General features: G+C 40.0%; 5 protein-coding genes across 5 annotated transcripts; 2 read left to right on the forward strand and 3 right to left on the reverse strand.

Annotated features, from left to right (window-relative positions):
• Positions 1-7: 7 nt before the first annotated feature.
• On the forward strand, positions 8-2215 carry HO133_004018 (uncharacterized protein; the record flags this gene model as incomplete). Its single annotated transcript, XM_037294937.1, has 2 exons — positions 8-1513; positions 1568-2215. The coding sequence occupies 2 exons, from the start codon at positions 8-10 to the stop codon at positions 2213-2215; spliced, it is 2154 nt and encodes a 717-aa protein (XP_037148984.1).
• A 218-nt stretch (positions 2216-2433) lies between these two features.
• On the reverse strand, positions 2434-3231 carry HO133_004019 (uncharacterized protein; the record flags this gene model as incomplete). Its single annotated transcript, XM_037294938.1, has 3 exons — positions 2434-2584; positions 2642-3150; positions 3205-3231. 3 exons carry the CDS (start codon positions 3229-3231, stop codon positions 2434-2436), a joined length of 687 nt encoding a protein of 228 aa, XP_037148985.1.
• A 6992-nt stretch (positions 3232-10223) lies between these two features.
• HO133_004020 (uncharacterized protein) lies at positions 10224-11626 on the forward strand (the record flags this gene model as incomplete). The annotated part of the gene is made up of 5 exons (XM_037294939.1): positions 10224-10258; positions 10651-10699; positions 10749-10980; positions 11116-11126; positions 11207-11626. 5 exons carry the CDS (start codon positions 10224-10226, stop codon positions 11624-11626), a joined length of 747 nt encoding a protein of 248 aa, XP_037148986.1.
• Positions 11627-12289: 663 nt separating this feature from the next.
• HO133_004021 (uncharacterized protein) lies at positions 12290-13927 on the reverse strand (the record flags this gene model as incomplete). Its single annotated transcript, XM_037294940.1, has 3 exons — positions 12290-13009; positions 13071-13682; positions 13736-13927. The coding sequence occupies 3 exons, from the start codon at positions 13925-13927 to the stop codon at positions 12290-12292; spliced, it is 1524 nt and encodes a 507-aa protein (XP_037148987.1).
• Positions 13928-14927: 1000 nt separating this feature from the next.
• On the reverse strand, positions 14928-15758 carry HO133_004022 (uncharacterized protein; the record flags this gene model as incomplete). The annotated part of the gene is made up of 4 exons (XM_037294941.1): positions 14928-14935; positions 14994-15240; positions 15298-15432; positions 15519-15758. The coding sequence occupies 4 exons, from the start codon at positions 15756-15758 to the stop codon at positions 14928-14930; spliced, it is 630 nt and encodes a 209-aa protein (XP_037148988.1).
• Between the last annotated feature and the right edge of the window lie 1831 nt (positions 15759-17589).

The following is a 17589-nucleotide window of genomic DNA, read 5'->3' on the forward strand; positions in this document are numbered from 1 at the left end:
TGCGACCATGTACAAGAACACCAGTATTCTTAATTACTTCAAACCTTTCACAGAACCGCTTCGTCGGAATAAACGTCCACTGCCCGAAGACAATTTGGAAGACCCACGAGCCATGAAACGATCGCGTTCGATCACTCCGAAAGAAAGTCAAACGGAGCAGGGTCTTGATCGAGAAAGGGACCACTTGGGACGGGGCCTACACGGGACATTATCGATGGTCACCTCGAGGAGCTCAAGCAGACAGCCGTCAGGTCCCCAGCATGATGAGGAGCCCATGGATAATGCTGGGATCTCATACATACCCCCTAAGCCCGTTTTCAAAAACTCAACGTCGCGAAATGCCGACGCCCGTAGTTCGCAAGGTACAATATTAATGAGCAGCCAACGTGAAGTGAAAAATGGGGAGGTAGTAATCCGAAATTCAGACGACGAGTCTGATTCGGATTCTTCACTCGAGGATCTAAATGATCTGCTACTACTCGAGGGCCGAAAACCTCGGGGAGAAGCGTTAGGCCCAGAACCGCAATCACCTGCCTTGCCTCTAAACAGGAATGCCGAGGATGGACGTCGCACGAGTACCAGGCGCAGAAACAAAACTGACAAAAAAGCTGCGCCGTTACGTTCGCCTGTTCCTGTACAATCCAAAAAGTATAGATTCGATCTCGAGTCGTTAGCAAGACACAGGAAACAAGAAGAGGCGTCTGTCGAAGACATTGCCCAAGCAAATGCGATGCTCAGATCATTCGAGCAGCAAAAGGTATCTGTCAGTGGGAATCCGAGGGCTGGGTCTACAAAGGGGCCATTCGATGCAGCGTATATCGATGTAGTCATGAAGGAGCATGGGGATGAAGACGAAATATGTAGGCTCAAGGCCGCAATCCAGAGGACAGAAGCATTACATCAGGACAAATCCTGGTCCTTTTTCGATGAGCAGGGGGAGGAACCTCTATTCGAGCAATCGGATTTTCCTGTCATTGAGGATGACCGTCTTGGACGCATTTTCGGGAAGACGTCCTCGAGGCAGCAGGCTTTTCTGAGTGGGTACGTCGGCGAACTTGCGATGAAGGACAACCTGCCAGAGGAGATCGTACTTTGGATTATGGACGCGATATGTCTCGAGTCAAGGGACGACCTGAGGTGTTCTTACACCGCTACACTCACAGATGCGTCAAGACACATGGCCTCGGTACTCTCGCCGAAACGCATCGATATGCTATTTCGAAAGATTGGAGCCACTTCTGCAGCGCTGGACATCGAAGAACCGGTCATTCCCCACGCAGCGTTGTCGCAGAGCATTGAAGCTGTCAGGCGGCCAAGCTTGTTGTCGATTCTAGATCTCTTCCAAAAACTAGCAAGCGAATTAGGTGCTGAGTCGAGGAGACATCTAATCTGTACTTTATGCCGTCTTGCACTGGACCATTCCATAGCCAACAGCTGTCACATTACCAGTGCAATTGAAGACGCACTTGCAAGCCTGATTGAGTCAATCCCTGAGCAGGGTCTTCATCATGAAGTAGGTGATCAAGACATATAAGAGCAGTACTAAAGCTGACAACAATTCCAACAGCTTCAGGTGGTAAACACCACAGCCTTCACGTCGATTACGGACACAACTTTGCGCTTACGAATGCTCCAACATGTACCCGCCTCTTCCCATCGATTGGTCCTACTACGGCGACGTCTCGCGCTCGCATGCTTTTTCCGAGACATTCGGCATTTGAGCCAGCAAGCAGATGTTACAATCAATCTCAAAGGTATCGCTCGTCACCTCGAGGGTCCACAGTTCATGACCAGTAACGCAACGGATTATGGCGAACTCGCAGCTGCAATTGGAATCCTTAGTATTGCCATTGACTGCGGTGATCCTCCGTCCGCGCCTTGCGCCACAGAGAAAGAGAGGAGCTTCAACCGTGATATCGATGTGCTGTCCTTCAAGATCAAGTCTATGTTCGCAGAAATCGTCGATACAGGCGCCTCGCACATGGCAAGGACAGAAGCCAAAGAGGTGCTTGAAGCCTTTCAATATCGGCTGTCGTACGGTGTCCGAACGAAACCTCCTCCAAAGAAGTCTTTATTTGGAGACTCCACAGTCGAGGATGCTGCGAAAAGGCAAATGATGGAGACGTTTGTCGAAAAGGGGACGCAAAATACGTCATTTGCCCTGCCGGACAGCTTGCAAAGACAAGGTCAATTTAGGACTGTGGCAGCCTCGTAGTGAAAGTGCGCGAAAGGCACGGGGAACGAGTACTGTAAACGTCCTGCCACTTTGTTTCTTTGCGTCTCTTGTGTCTGGAAATCATATACGCGATACCATATATCCGACCAGAGTGCAATTAATGTTTTACAATGACAGAAACCCTCCCAGCAGAGCCAATCACTCTCATGGCATGATCTATAAGCCAATGCAGGTTTACAAGTATCGTAGCCCAATAATCAATCGTAAAACCTACGGTTCTCATTCTTACCGAACAGAATTGTCCGGACCATGGGTAATGCATCGGTCTCCAGTAGCTTTAGGCGTTCATCGAGAGTGTTGTTGATATCGATCTTACCACCTCCGCCCACGATCGAGACACCTCCCGGCCTATTCTTTTTTAGTACCCTTCTGGTAGTAGCATATGCGAAGGAAAGGAAGCCATACGATCCTTCCGGCTGCGGATTCTTCTCATCCAGCTCAACGTTGACATCCTTCTCCAGGTTCTCCTTATACTCCTTCTTCGCGCCGTTGATCGCCTTCTTCACAATATCGTAGTCGACCTTCCTTGCTCTCACTGTCACCTTGTCTTCATTCAAGGCGTATAATCCCTCCAGGATCAGCCCCCTGCACATGCCCTCGTATTTTCCCTTATCTTCGCTGTAACTTGCCAGCTTGTCTCTCGCCTTCTCGAACAGCTCATCGAGCAACTCTTGTCTCGCAGAGAGCACCTTTATGCGCGTCTTATTGGCAAGGGTTGAGCGGGTGATTTGCTGCGACATGGATGCCTGCTTGTGTTTTTTGGCGTACTGTGAGTCAATTGACGATGTTTCTTGGCGGACGAGCTTTGATTTCTCAATTGCAAACTCTTCGTCGGCCTTGATCTCGATTTCTTTGGCTTTCTCGAGGGCTTCTTGGCGAATGAAGGCAGTCATCTTCTTGAGTTCACCGGCCACCTGAATCTGTGCTTAACCTCCAGGATGCAGGCTGGAATTGGGAATTAAACATACCTGATCGTCCGACATGGCGTGAGACATCTTGTCACCTTAGATTTGTAGACAAAGGGGGAAAGATGTTCAAGGTAGGATAGGGAGAAGCAAAGTCAGCACACTGGGCGGGCGGTTGCCTTGGGAAGTACTCAGTGGCAGCTTGGGACCCGATACTGTGTAGCTTGGATATCTTTGTACCCAATGAGCGTGAAGACGGTCTGGTCAAGGACAATGAATAGAAAGGATGGAGTGCAGCATATTTGCTTGTTCTTGTCGCAGGAGGCAAGGCACTACAGTACCTACCTAGACCGGGACATTAAAGTACCTTAGTGTGGGATCTGTTGGCAATATGATAGGCTATGCCCAATACAATTAGGGCTAGGGCTATATATGAATGCTATGTAAATAGATCGCATACATAGATAGGTAGAACATAAGGAAAGAACTTCATGCAAGTGGGCATGGGCCTAATATAAATACAAAAAGTCGCTTGCCAAATTACTGGAGATTCGTCCCTTCGAGTCATTCGATTTCGGCTTGTGGCCTATAGTAAATCGAATTACTTCGAGGGTTATATCTCAGTCTTCCAGGCGTGTTAGTTTCACATATGCGTTAAGTGAACTAATTACCCTAACACACCATAGCTATAGCTATATAACTGTTACCTATAACTATATAACTATTATTAATAGCTATATTATCTATAGCTATATTTGCCTATAGCTATATAGCTATAGCCCTTAGCTATATTATAATTAATAGCTATAAATTATAATTAATAACTATAAGCCGTTAAAATTAATACTCTCTCTTTATTTAATTACTAAAAAAATAGAGATAATAAAGTAAATAATTAATATTACTCTTTGAAAAAATCTCTATAAAGAAAGTAGAGAAAGTAGAGAAATAACGTAAACTTTTAATATAGCTCTTTAGTTTATTCTTCTAGAATACGTAATAGCTCTTATATATAATAAGGTTATTTTAAAAAAGTAGATTTAAGTTTTATATAATATCGAATTTCCTCGATAGCGGCCTTCTAATTAGTTAAATAGCTATATATTTCTAATAGCTCTCTATACTATTTAAATAGCTTCTTATTAAGCGATTTAATAAGAATATCTATTATTATTTAGACTATAAGTATATAGTCTATTATAATTATCTTATTTTTAATTAATTAGCGAATATAATAATACTAAATATCGATATATTTAGTTTTTTAATAATACTTAAAGTTCTTTATAAGACTAATAATTCTCTTATTATTATCGAATAATATTATAAAGCCTTTATCTAATACTTGAAAACGAATTTCTTATAGTTATCGTATAGTCTATACGATAATTTTATCTTCTTCTATTAAAGCTATATACTTAGCTTCTATTATAAATATAGCTATTTCTCGCTATTTTTAACTATATTATATATATACTACTTATTTATATAGTAAAGCGAATTTATAGATAGACTTACGATCTTTCTAATTATTATCGTATACTAAATCTACGAATTCTTTTAATATTTCTATTTCTTAATAGTATAATTCTAGAAATATAATATTTTATATATACTTAAATACTTAATTTATTATATTTATATAGTAGATAATAAGATTATAATTAAATTAATTAAGCTTTTCTATAATAAAGACTAAGTTAATTCATATATTAGTTATAAGAAATATAAAGCTTTCTATTCGCTTCTAATATTATAATTAATTTATATATTCTTTCTTTAATTAACTTAATTAAATTAACTTATATCTATTAATAGAGATATAAATAAAAGTTATCTAATCTATTAAATATTCTTTAAATATTTTTTCGACGTATTATACTTATTTAATAGTTAAAATATAAGATTTCTAATTATAATAGACTTAAATATCGAGAATATAATTAATTAAGCCTATTTTGATAGCCTTAAATTCTTTATAGATTTAATACTTAATATAATTTATAGTGCTTTATAGCTTAATTTTAATAAGAATATTATTTATATAGAGTACTATAATAGCTATTCTCTTTAATAATACTTAAATAAAGATATAGCTATTAGCTATAATGGCTATAAATCTTATTTTCTTAATAATATACTTAAATTTCTTATTTTAGATATAAACTAATTACTTAAGACTATATAATTCTTTTTAAAAAAGTAATATCTTACTTTTAATATTAATTACTAATAAATAGCCTAATAATAAAATTATATAGATTTTCTTATAAAGGTCGCTATTAAGATAAGTATTATTAATATTTATTTATTTTATTAGAAGATTTATTATTACTATATATAATAGAAATAAGCGTAAAAAGTTAAATTATAGAATAGAAGTAAAGGTCTTATAAAAGTCGATATTTTCTATTTATATGAATTCTCTAGCAACGAGTCTAGTTTTAAATTTATTAATAATTTTATCGCTATTATATTTAATCTTGAAAATCTATTTATATATAACTAGGCGTCTACTAGTCGATAGAATAGCGAGCTTTTAAATTTCTTTAATAATTAAGGCGATAATTTTCTTAATAATAACTTACTTCTATTTATAGACATTTAATTTATAAATAGCTTTTTAATAGATAAGAGATTCGATTATAATATTTATAAGCTTAGTCTTATTCTTTATACTAAAATTATTATAGAACTTATAGAGATTATAGTCTAATTTCTTAATGCGAGACTATCGTATAGAGATAACAATCTAATATATAAGACGTCGCTTAATATAATTAAGAGAGTTAGGAGTAGATATAGATATAATAAATTATTAAATATTAATCTTAAATATCGTCTTTTAATTTATTATTTCCTTATTATTTAAAATATTAAGAGTCTCTTTAACTTCGCGAAGGCTTAATAGAGATTTCGATTTAATTTAATATATATTTAAACCACTTAATCTCGAATCTTTATTATTATTTATATTCTCTAGAAAATTAATAGAAACTTCTCTCTCTACTTAAGAATTTTATATATCTTTAATTTCTTCGATTTATAATAACGATATAATATTCGATATAGACCTCTTATAATTTTTCTTATTATCGTTATCGCTAGATATAATCTTAATACTACTTTAAATAAAAGCGTTATTAAGATCGTTATTATTCTAGCGAGTAAGAGCGATATCTACTTATATGAAGTTATAGGCTATTAAGAACGAAGTTAAAGTTATTAATTAAACTTTTTTACAATTCTCATAAAAATAAATATTCGTAGACTATTCGAATTAATTATTTTGAGAGTTATAAATTCGATACTAAGTGAATAAATAATAATTAATATATATACTCTAATAGATTATAATATATAGCTTATTTTCTTATTTCTCTTTTAGTAAATAAATTAAGCATAGATAATTAAAGACTTTTTTATAACTTAGATCTAATTTCTTATTAAATTATAATTTATAGAGTAATTTACTCCCTCTACTATTATATAATAATCTATTTTTTAAATAGTTTATATAGATTACGATCTCTAATTAGAAGCTTATAAATAAATCTAACTAGCTAAGTATAAGTCTTATAAATTTAATTAATATTCTATTAAATCGTTCTATAATATTATTCTAATATAGAATATAAATAGTTGTGAATTTTATAATAATATCTCGTTTTTTAAGTATATCCTTAATTGATTTATACTTCTCTATATTATCGATTCTAATTAATATTACTTCTCTTATTTTAATTATTTTATTAATTATAATTATATTTCTAAGAATAAAGATATAAATCTATTTTTTTAATATAATAGACTTGAGATTTAATTAATTAGTAACTTTATCGATAAAAAATATAAATTACTTACTACTCTTAATAATACTAGCTATAAAATATAATTCTTAGAAGTTAATATATATTTAAGCTTCTAATACTATTTTCTTTAATTTAAAATCCTTATTAATCTATTAAACTATTTTCGTAGAGTTATATATATTATATTAAAATCCTTTTAATAATTTTATTTTCTCTATATCTCTTATATAAAGATATAGATTCTTTAAATAATACGCTTCGATATAACTTAATCGTTAATATATTAATTAAAAATAATTAATTTATTCTTATTTTGTAGATATAGATATACTTTTAATAAGAGATTTAGATTCTTTAAAAGCGAATACTCTATTAGATATTAATTTAATTAATTAATATAGATTATTTCTTATATAGCCTCTTACTATTATCTTATCTATAGATATATTAATAATTCTAATATATAAACTTTCGAATTATATTTTAAAATTCTTTCGATTTAATACTATAATAGATAGTAGATTATTATTTATTTCTAGAATATATAGAATATCCTCTATAATCTATATATAATTGCCTATATAAATTCGAATAATTCCTCTATCTCTCACCATTAACTTACTTTAATTATCGAATTTCATTTTCTTTTAATAAGGCTATAAATTAATAAATAGTTTCTTATTTAATATTATATAATAAGTCGCTTCGAAATTTATTAGCCAGCTACTATCTTCTAAAAAGTCTATTATTATAAAGAAATTCTTTATTAATAGTATATTATCTATAGACTCTAGCTTTTCTCTAATTATCTATAAATCTTTCTTTTAATTATATATATCGCTTATATTATTAATATTATTATTATTATCTAATTTATTCGCTACTATAATAATATAATTTAAGTATTTTTACTTATTATCTTTAAATATTTTTAAACTCTTTAATTAATTCTTTAATTTATAATTTTATTTATCTAAATCCTTCGTCTTATAATTCTTATCCTTTTTATTCTTTTTATTTAAATACTCTCTCTTATAATACTTAATTTTCTTATAATTATAATATTCTATCTTACTTATATCTCTAAGAGATTTTTAATCTAGCTAGCTCTTTTATTTATTATATATAAATAAGCTTTTATTCTTAATCTATCTATCTTACTTTATAATTTATAAATATTTTATAATTATTTCGATAATAAAATTATTATTAATTTTTAAATTATATTTAGCTATATCGAATTTATTTCTCTAGTAAATATTTATAATTATTATCGCTATAGTGAGATTATATAATATATAGACTAGATTTAAATTTATAACTTCGTTCTATAGATTTCGTAAATCTATTACTATTTAATTAATTGTCTAATTTATTAATTTAATATATTTAAGAAACTTCTATAGTATAATAAAAAGGCGTTCTTTATTACTTATTCTATAAATTTGATAAAGCTTATTCTATATAGATTTAAAAGTAATAAGATAAGCGATATAACTCTTCTAATTTCAATTAACGTTACCTCTAATTAATATAATAATTTATTTAATTAAAATAATCTATTATTTAATTAACTTTCTATTAAATCGTATAAATATTAATAATTCCTCTAATACTATTTCAAAAATATCTTATTTCTTAAGAAACTATTAATGATTCTAGACTTATAGATGATAGTTTAAATTCTTTAAAACTTTTATTTTAACATATAATTTACTAATAAATCTCTTATTTAGTTTCTTTAATAAGTTAATTATTAGTAAATTATCTAAATCGAATAAAAGATTCTTCTCCCTCTCTTTTTTCTTCTTTTTCTTTTCTTTTAAATAAAAAAGGCCCTTAATTAATAACGCTATCTATCTAGCGAATAAATAATCTTATTTCTTAATCTACTATAGCTTTACCCCCGAGTATTCTTCGATAAAATCTTTAAAATAACTATATTCTTTAATATTTAGAGAGACTATAGCGATAGTAGATAGATATAATAAAAGATTAAGATCTCGATTAATAGCTAATTAAGCTTATAATCTATTAATAATATAATAAGCTATATCTAATATAATTAGAGTTAGAGCTATATATAAATACTATATAAATAAATTATATATATAAATAAATAGAATATAAGAAAAGAACTTTATATAAGTGAGTATAGATCTAATATAAATACAAAAAGTCGCTTATTAAATCATTAAAAATTCGTCCTTTCAAGTTATTCGATTTCGACTTATGGTCTATAATAAATCGAATTGCTTCGGAGATTACATCTTAGCCTTCTAGGCGTGTTAATTCCACATATACGCCAAGTAAACTGATTACCCTGGCACACCATAGCTATGGCTATATGGCTGTTGCCTATGGCTATATGGCTGTTGCCTATGGCTATATGGCTGTTGCCAATGGCTATGTTACCCATGGCTATGTTACCCATGGCTATGTTTGCCCATGGCTATATGGCTGTAGCCCCCAGCCACATTGTGGCTAATGGCCATAAGCCGTGGCTAATGGCCATAAGCCGTCAAAACCAACAGGATCTGGGCGCAGCCGCTAGTAGCAGCTCTAGCCGTTTTCGGAAGGCGGCCGTGTAGTGGAGGACTCTACAACTGTTTCCTGGGAGCGCATTGATTGAACTTTAGGTGGCTCTATTGGGGGCCATTGGGGCCAGATCGGGCTCGGGTCGGGTGCCATTCCGAAGCAGATCTGGGGCATTGTTCAGGCAACCCTTCAGCCGGGGCGTTATCCGAGATCTTGGGCGCAGAAGTCTCTAGACTTTGCGTGCAGACCTCAGAAAGTGACTACAGGAGGCGATTCATTTCCTTTTCCACGACATGCTGACCCTCCTGAGCAGTCTCAACTCAAGGTAGTGAAACGTGTACAACGCTCACTTGAACATGAATCAGTAGAGGTCTGTGAGCACATACCTTAACTTCAACAAAAGATTCATGAGCATGTCACTTCGGTCAAAGCGTAACATTGCTTCCTCACACCCAGACCCTTTCACTGACACTTGATCATGTCTACCGGTCGCTAACTAAAGCCTACATTCTATGCTGCTGATGCTCTAGTTCCCATCCTTCATTTACTTTGGCATCTTTGCTGCTTCAACAGTTAGATATCAATGTCTGCTCCCGGGGGGTGAACCCGAAATCAACTGTGTCCGAGTTCTCGGACTTATCCAAGATAGAAGCATCTGCCTCCTACCACTTCAACCCCGAATGCGAGGCGAATACCCTTCTAATTAGACCCAAGTACATCACTTCCGATGATATGTGTGACGGTATCAATGACGATGTCACCCTCCTGTGAGTTCAGTCTCTATTCCACGTTTAAGTGCTCTTTGCTTTGGCGTCTCTCCATTTTTCAATATGGCACCACCATCGTCGAATCTGATGGGTCAACTTCTCCTTCGTTCTACGCTCTTGGTTGTACTACAATAAGGATTCTCTGACAGCATTCAATACCATGCTCTGGTTGTGCTCCTTCATAACTCGTCATGATTGCGTCCCACTTCCCAAGCATGCCTTCGCCATACGTACGTAATTGTGAAGGTTCCTGCGGTCATTATTGGGCCTCACCTCACTTCCGCGCGACCCCCTTGCAGACGCTTCTTACGTGCTCGCCAATTTCATGTTCAAAAAGCACTCGACTTCTTCTGGGCGCCATGCCAAGCGCGCAATGACAGCAGCTTCGTCAGGTTCTATGAGAATGTCGATGTCGTTGACTACGAAGAAACTCGCAAGCTTGTGTGTCATGTCCCCCGAACGTGATTATCATTCTCTAACACCGCTGCAGTTCATGGCCTGGACGGGTTGTCGAGACAAGCGGGGCTTGACCATTTGCCTTTTCGATATGAAATACCTTACTTCCAATCTGGGAAGTTTCAAGAAGTCCTGCGATTTCTCATCGATTGCACAACCAACACCGACAGGATTGCCTTCTGCGGTGACCCTCCGCGCAGTCGCCGTGTTTGAAGGCATGGTCAGATTTGTGTGGCCTCTTTGCTCTCGAATCCGCAAGAGACCGAGTCCAGAGGTACCAATCTTTCAAGCCACAGTCATTGCCGATATCTCGGCGGTGTCCCTGATGCAGATCTGGAGGATCAGAAGTTGGCTCCAGCTTTTTAGCAAGCTACTCGCGGATGCCTAACCCGAACTCTTAGATCGTGTAATCGTGAGTTGAATGGATCCGCTCCACAACCGGGTCTCTGCAACAAAGCACCAACACGAAAGCATCTAACCGACAATAACCAGGTCACTGGTGCTCCGTCATACCTCCCAAGGCTCTGGATATGGGCCAAAGACTGGATCGATCCTCTCACAGCTTCCAAACTCATGATGCCGACGGAAGATGAAGTGTTGCCAATATTGGCAACGTACATTGACGCTGCCAACATCCCTAAAAAGTACGAAGGAGAATATGGCTTCGAGCATGGCAGGCAGCCAGATTTAGACCCGGCAATCGATGAGATTATAGACTGGCTGGCGCCATGTAGCAGCTCTTTCCCTGCAGGATCGATGAAGCTGGTCTTCTCTTCCATTGGAATGAGGCTAGCGGCGGCGGCGGGCAGCATCGACGGTACTCAGAGGACTCTCCTGGCGGGAATCGTGCATCCAGACAGGTTGGTGACCACGCAATCAGATGATGCAGCTGGTGGTGCTAACAAAATGTAATAGCTTCGATCGACGTTGACCAGTGAGAACATCAGAATTCAGAATGCTCTGTCTCGAAAGACTGTCCACTAGGGCAGCAGACACCCTAGAATCTCTTGGAGCTTCAGACGGATAGAGATACGTCCAACTGGTTGCTTAGATTGTGGAGTGGACAGATGGGTCCCCGTCTTCAGCAGTAGCAGCATGCTTGTGCTTTATGGCTGGAGGCGCGATCAATCCATGTCATCGGACCCGTGTAATTGGAAAATTGTAACTAGAAAACTGTAATTAGAAAGCCTGAGCATAAAGCTTCACTTGAGGCAAGGACTAGTAGATTATATCCATTCGACATGCATAGACACTTTTACCAGTTCAACCATCCACCCGACCGCAAAGAACCCCCTGAAACTTCTCACGTCTACACAGGTCGCTTGGGCCAGCGACGGCCAGAGCACCGGGAGTTTTTCTTTGGAGTTAACGCTGTCTATTTGTCTTGTTGTTTGGGTAATCATACTATCATTACATAGATATGCGGCCAGGGGGAAGCATCGCTTTCGTCTAACCGTTGGAGTCCTGTCGATAATGCACGGCTCAGACGCCACCGAATGTCTCTTGTATGTACGCAAATAGTAGTTCAAAGACATTCTTCATTGTGCCTTAACGCTCTTGCCGTCTCTTACCCTGTCAGGCAGTATCGCCGCTCCCGTTCCCATTGCCATTGCCATTGCCATTGCCGGTACCCTTCCCTTTACCCTTCCTTTCCTTTCCTCTCCACCAGTTTTTCAACTTCCACCAGCCGCCCAATGCCTCTTGCGACGACGCTGACCTTCTCCTTCTCTCCCTCTCCTGGGTCTCCAAAATCGGCGTTGAATATCTCCTCTTCCTGTCCCTGTAGCTCCTGCCCGTGCCAGACCTTGCTAAGAGCGCCGTTGATTCATCTGGACTTTCGTCCATGGGATTTCCTCGAGATGGTAGTTTTGAAGAAGGGGTGGATCGTGCACTGCTCCTGAGGCGTGAGAAAGGTGACACTTCGGCAAGAGCATCGTCTTCCAGCTCTTCCCATATCTCTTCAGACTCTGTCATACCCTTTCTGCGCAGACGCGTGATGCTCAACAAGTCGTTATTCTTCATGGTAGGCGTGCGAGGATCATTAGAAGAGGAGATGCGGTGAGAGTTGCGGTGATTATTGAAGGGCGAATCATTGCCATTAGCTAGGTTTGCCTCTTCGTCCATCTGGGATTCTGGAGTGTTCCCCTCCGCTTCGGAGTCGCTGTCGTCATCGACGAAGCCCATGCCCGGAATGAGCGTGTTTTGAGAGACGGAGAGTCTAGTTGCCGGGTCATTGTTGAGGCGCCAGGAGAGAGCGAGAACGCCGATAAGGAGAATGACGGTGCCTAGGGCAATCTGCGGCCGTGTTAACGGTCTCATAATCCAAAGGAGAGAGGGCCTAGTAGCGATGGCCTACCAGAAGGGCGTGAAGGAAAGAAAGTCGTGATGATTGATCAAAGTAGATGAGGCCGTCTAAGATGGCAATGATATTGTACACGCAGAAAACAAAGGGGTATAATATGCTAGTGGAGCAAAGTTTCAGGCCGCGATGCAAGTAGTAAAGTTGAGTAAGGGCGAGAGCAAGTAAGCCGAGCAGAATCATCCAGGACTGCCATCGGTTGAACTCATTATGTCTGTCCACAATCGTACGGACAAGCAATTCGACTGCTGATTTGGCGACCAGTAGAGAGTGTGCAGACAGGATTCCGCTGACGGCGCCATAAGCCATGCCCTTGAAGAGGCGCATCCGTGGACTGTGGCTGGTCCAGGGATTCATGTATTTGAGAGCTTTCGCCCCAGCAATGATGGCTACCACTAGCATAGCTTGGCCGATCATCCACAGAATGAACTGCCGCCTTTCCAGAAGTGCAAGAAGTTGGTCGAGATTATGCGCAGGTTCTCCGATGGCTCCGAATATTGCAATCAGCACAGCTCCACCGCAGACCAAGACTGTGCCTCCGAAAGACCATCGTGTGAAAGGCTCTCCCAGAATGAGAGTAGCGCAGATAGAGTTGAACACCAAGCCAGACTATGAAGCCATAAGCAGTCATCCTAGGACTGGAGAGATTTCGTCAATCATACAGCTTGCAATGTTGATAAAACCGGAAGAGGTAGGGTGGTGATCTGAATTGTGCTTCCGGCAATGTTCGAAACTATGAACATGAGCATACCAAGCTTGAAAAGAAGAGTCAGCCAGAAGCCCCACGCTGAGAGGTATGCTGCCTCCACGAACCTGCCATCTCCGTCGTCTGTGCGGCGGCCGACGGGGGTCATTGGGGTCTTTCTCATCCTCTAATATGTGCGACTTTCGTTGCAGTGTGAGGCCCAATGACTGGACAGAAGTGGAGATGAGTCCAACGAAGATACCGATCTGAGAGATTCCTGTGATTAGTAGCTGTACCACGCCTGCCCCAACAAGCTATCCTTAAGACTTACTACAACGCTGCCTTGCGGCGAAAGGCCGCCAAGCTGACCCATACTACCGCATCGGAATGATGAGCGCAAGAAGTGTCCTTGTCTTCAATCGAGAAGGATCCGACGAGCAGACCTGCATGGTGGTCTTGAAGCGCAAAGTTGCGAGAGGAATCGTTTTGACGCGAGCTCCGACAGACAGCCGAGCTCTTTGGTACGGAAGATCGCCGCTACTCGTAATGTCCGCGTCTGTGCTCGAGAAAACACCGTGCACCACAGACAATCTACCAAAGTCATGTAATACACATCAAAGCTGTCTGGGTTTTGATGATGAAGATCTCTCTGTGCTTATGGCTACATGTGCAAAGGATTTTCTCTTGTGCTCTCAGTTGGGACTCATTCTCTCTCCACCATGTCTGCAAGCAAACTCAGCTATCGAAACCCCGAAACCCCGGCGCAGCCTGTGCTCGTTATCGCAATGGTTGAGAAAGCCTGATGACCAAAGTTCTGCGGGTACGAGGTGACCTGGTAGAAGAGGAGTGGTACTAGTAGGTTGATTGCTGATCAGAATGCTCAAGCTAGAAGATAGACCATAGTTGCTTTCGCAGGTACAAAGTGAATCATCCTCGCCCCATCTATTTGCAGTGGCCCTAGTGTGTGACGTGTAAGTGTCTCGCCCATGTCGAGGGCCGAAGCATGCATGCATGAGAAAACAAAGCAACCAAACACCTAACATGTTTGCGCCTAAACTCCTCCTGCCCCATCGTGTACTTGCGCCTGCTTTTCAGGCATGTCTTTTGGATTAGTACAGGCCGAGTGTCGATATTCCATGTTCCTCCCTAATTCCATTCATCGCAATCGTCTATCGCTCTAGCAGAACGCATCTCAGCATTCGCTCTCTAGGATGAGGAGTTCTGCTGCATCATACCCTGTGGAGGCATGGGATAGTGTCCTCCGACGCCTTGTTGCTGGTTCTGCATGTATTGCTGGTATGCCATTTGGTGTTGTTGTTCAGGTGTCATTCCGTAACTCGGTGGCATCCCGCCGCCTCGAGGCATGCTTGCCTGTGGAGCTGGGATTTGCGCGTGACTGACGTCTTCAGGAGAGTCGACGGTTGATTCGGCGTCAACGCCATTCTCGTTCCCCGGAGCGGGCTCGGGCGCATTGAGGCACGCCTAGAGATCGAGCGTTAGGACGAGTGTGTGTCATGATGGACAGATCAGGCAACATACCTGGATCAGGTTCTTGCCCTCGGGCTTTGTGACGAGAGGTTGTAGCTTGGGGGTTGTAAAGGTGTATACTAGTCCAGTCTCGGAGACGACGAGGAGCAGGACTTGGGTGCCGGTGAGGACCGAGAGCTCGTAGGCCTGGGGAGAGCGATGAGTTAGCACTGAGTTGGTAGCGTCTTGTTCTAAGAGACGGCGCGATGGCTGTTTGATGTTGCCAAGCATACCTTCTTCATGATACCGGCTTTGCGCTTCGAAAAAGTAATGTGCCGACGAGACTTATCCTGAATGAATTTGATGTCAATCTTCCTCCTCTCACGTCCAGGCTTGTCGTCGTCATCATCGTCGTCGTCGGCGGCGGTACTAACGCGAGGACGCTTGATGCCTCGAGGGTCGGCGCCATTCCCGTTGCCGGTCGCGTCGTCGTGACCGCCGGGGGAGGCATTGGGATCAGCAATGTCGGCCATTGCTGAAGTCGAGTTGAGAGAATGAAGGTAGAAATGAAGAGAGTAGTGGGTAAATGATTGAGTTCGACCCGATTCGGTATGGAAGTTGATATGTTTGGATTAGGGTTACTGCGTTGGGTTAGAGAGAGCGTGCTGTCGTCAAAAGCTCCTCATCGAGAAAGGGTCAAGTTTGGTTGTTGGATGGAGACGAGGACGGAAAGGGGAAAGGAAAGAAGGGAGACGCTTGCCTTAATCTCTGTATGACTAAGCGGGAAGATAGTGTGGATACTTTTTAGTGGGAGTCCCGAGTCATGGGTTTCTTCTCTATTGGAATGTTGTGTTTCAGCCCGAATTTGGCAGAGAGGGAGGGTGTGACAGATTTTTGACTTTTGGTTTTTTTTTTTTTTTTTTTTTTGGTTTTTTTTTCTTGTGGAAATATTGCTGATTTGGTGGATGAGGAAGGGGATGGATTGAGGGGGGGGGGTGGGTGCCAAGAGCAATAAACTTCAAAGTCAGGATCGAAGAAGGAAGGAATTCCCTTGGATGGGGAAAAGCAGTTTGTTTGAATATGCGCGTGGGATCGAAAATGGTAAGAGGAATACTTTAAAGGGTTGTGACTTGGGAGACAGGGTCTTGATAAAGGCAAGGGTCGGAGAACCTAAGGGTCGAAAGAGCGAGAAAAGAGGCTGAACTACTGCACTATTATTCTTGGCTTCTTGGCTACTTGGCTTCTTGGCAACAAGGTGGGGGTTGTGGGAAAAGCTTGGCATGCACATCCACCCAAAATCCCCAAGTGGAAATGTTCGGTCAATAGTACCTCTCGGAATCTAGATCCTTCCGAAAGCACTTTTGGCCATTGCTGGGAGAGCATAATGCTGTCTGGCTAATAAGTAGGAAGTAACATCAATCAGAGCTCATAGAGATTCAATCTCTTCCGAGTCTGCCTTTTCTGCCTTTCCTTTGCGCCGGAAAATACACTCTTGTCCTAGTCAGTGCAAGACTGCACTTTTCTTTCATTGATAATTCTAATCTTACATTGGTATGCATCGTACCGATCCTCCTAGCGGTTTTCCCGAAATGCCTGCCGAGTATTGAGAGTATTGAGAGGCTTACGCCAGAGCCTCAGACGAGCAGGATGCTTGTGTAGTTGTGTCTTACTCCGGGAAACCCGCATTGGAGTAACCTAACGCAAGCTCATGACCCCAGCACACACAAATACATATTTAGACGGAGCGGTCTTCCGCTCGAGCCCACAATTCCGCCTGGCTCCATGAGAACAGCACTGTTTCCCCAGCTGGTCAACGCGAATAAGTTAGCCCTGACTGTGAATGTGGACACTTTCTATTCGCTTACAAGGATTAAAAGACATGTTTTCCCAGCTGGTCAGCGTGAATGAGTTAGCCCTGACTGTGAATGTGGACACTTTCTATTCGCTTATAAGGATTAAAAGACATATGACAACCCCTTCAGTTGTCTGCAAGGCTTTCTAGACGATTCTCCAGACGCTTTGAAGAACATGTGTTTTTTAATGACGGCTTTCTTGGTACAACAGCCAGCATACCGGTACCCTTCACATCGATCAAGAATCAAGAAGACTCACGAGGCGAAACAAAGCTTGGGTGTTGGAAAAGATGGAGCAAGAGTCCAGTCCAGTCTTTCACGGAGAGACTTAACTGCTGTCAACACCCTGATCAGACCGTATGACCGGATTTTGATGGACCTCGACCGACATACCCGAGCAACGGCCTACTTCAGCTTGCGTCGGGCGTAGGTATACCGTACATCGAGTAGACATTGATTTAGGAAGCTAAGTCTCTTAAGGCCCGCCATCGACACCGACAACCTCATCACC

The sequence above is a fragment of the Letharia lupina genome, assembly GCF_014066315.1.
Source record: "Letharia lupina isolate WasteWater1 chromosome Unknown contig_19, whole genome shotgun sequence".
Classification (NCBI taxonomy): domain Eukaryota; kingdom Fungi; phylum Ascomycota; class Lecanoromycetes; order Lecanorales; family Parmeliaceae; genus Letharia; species Letharia lupina.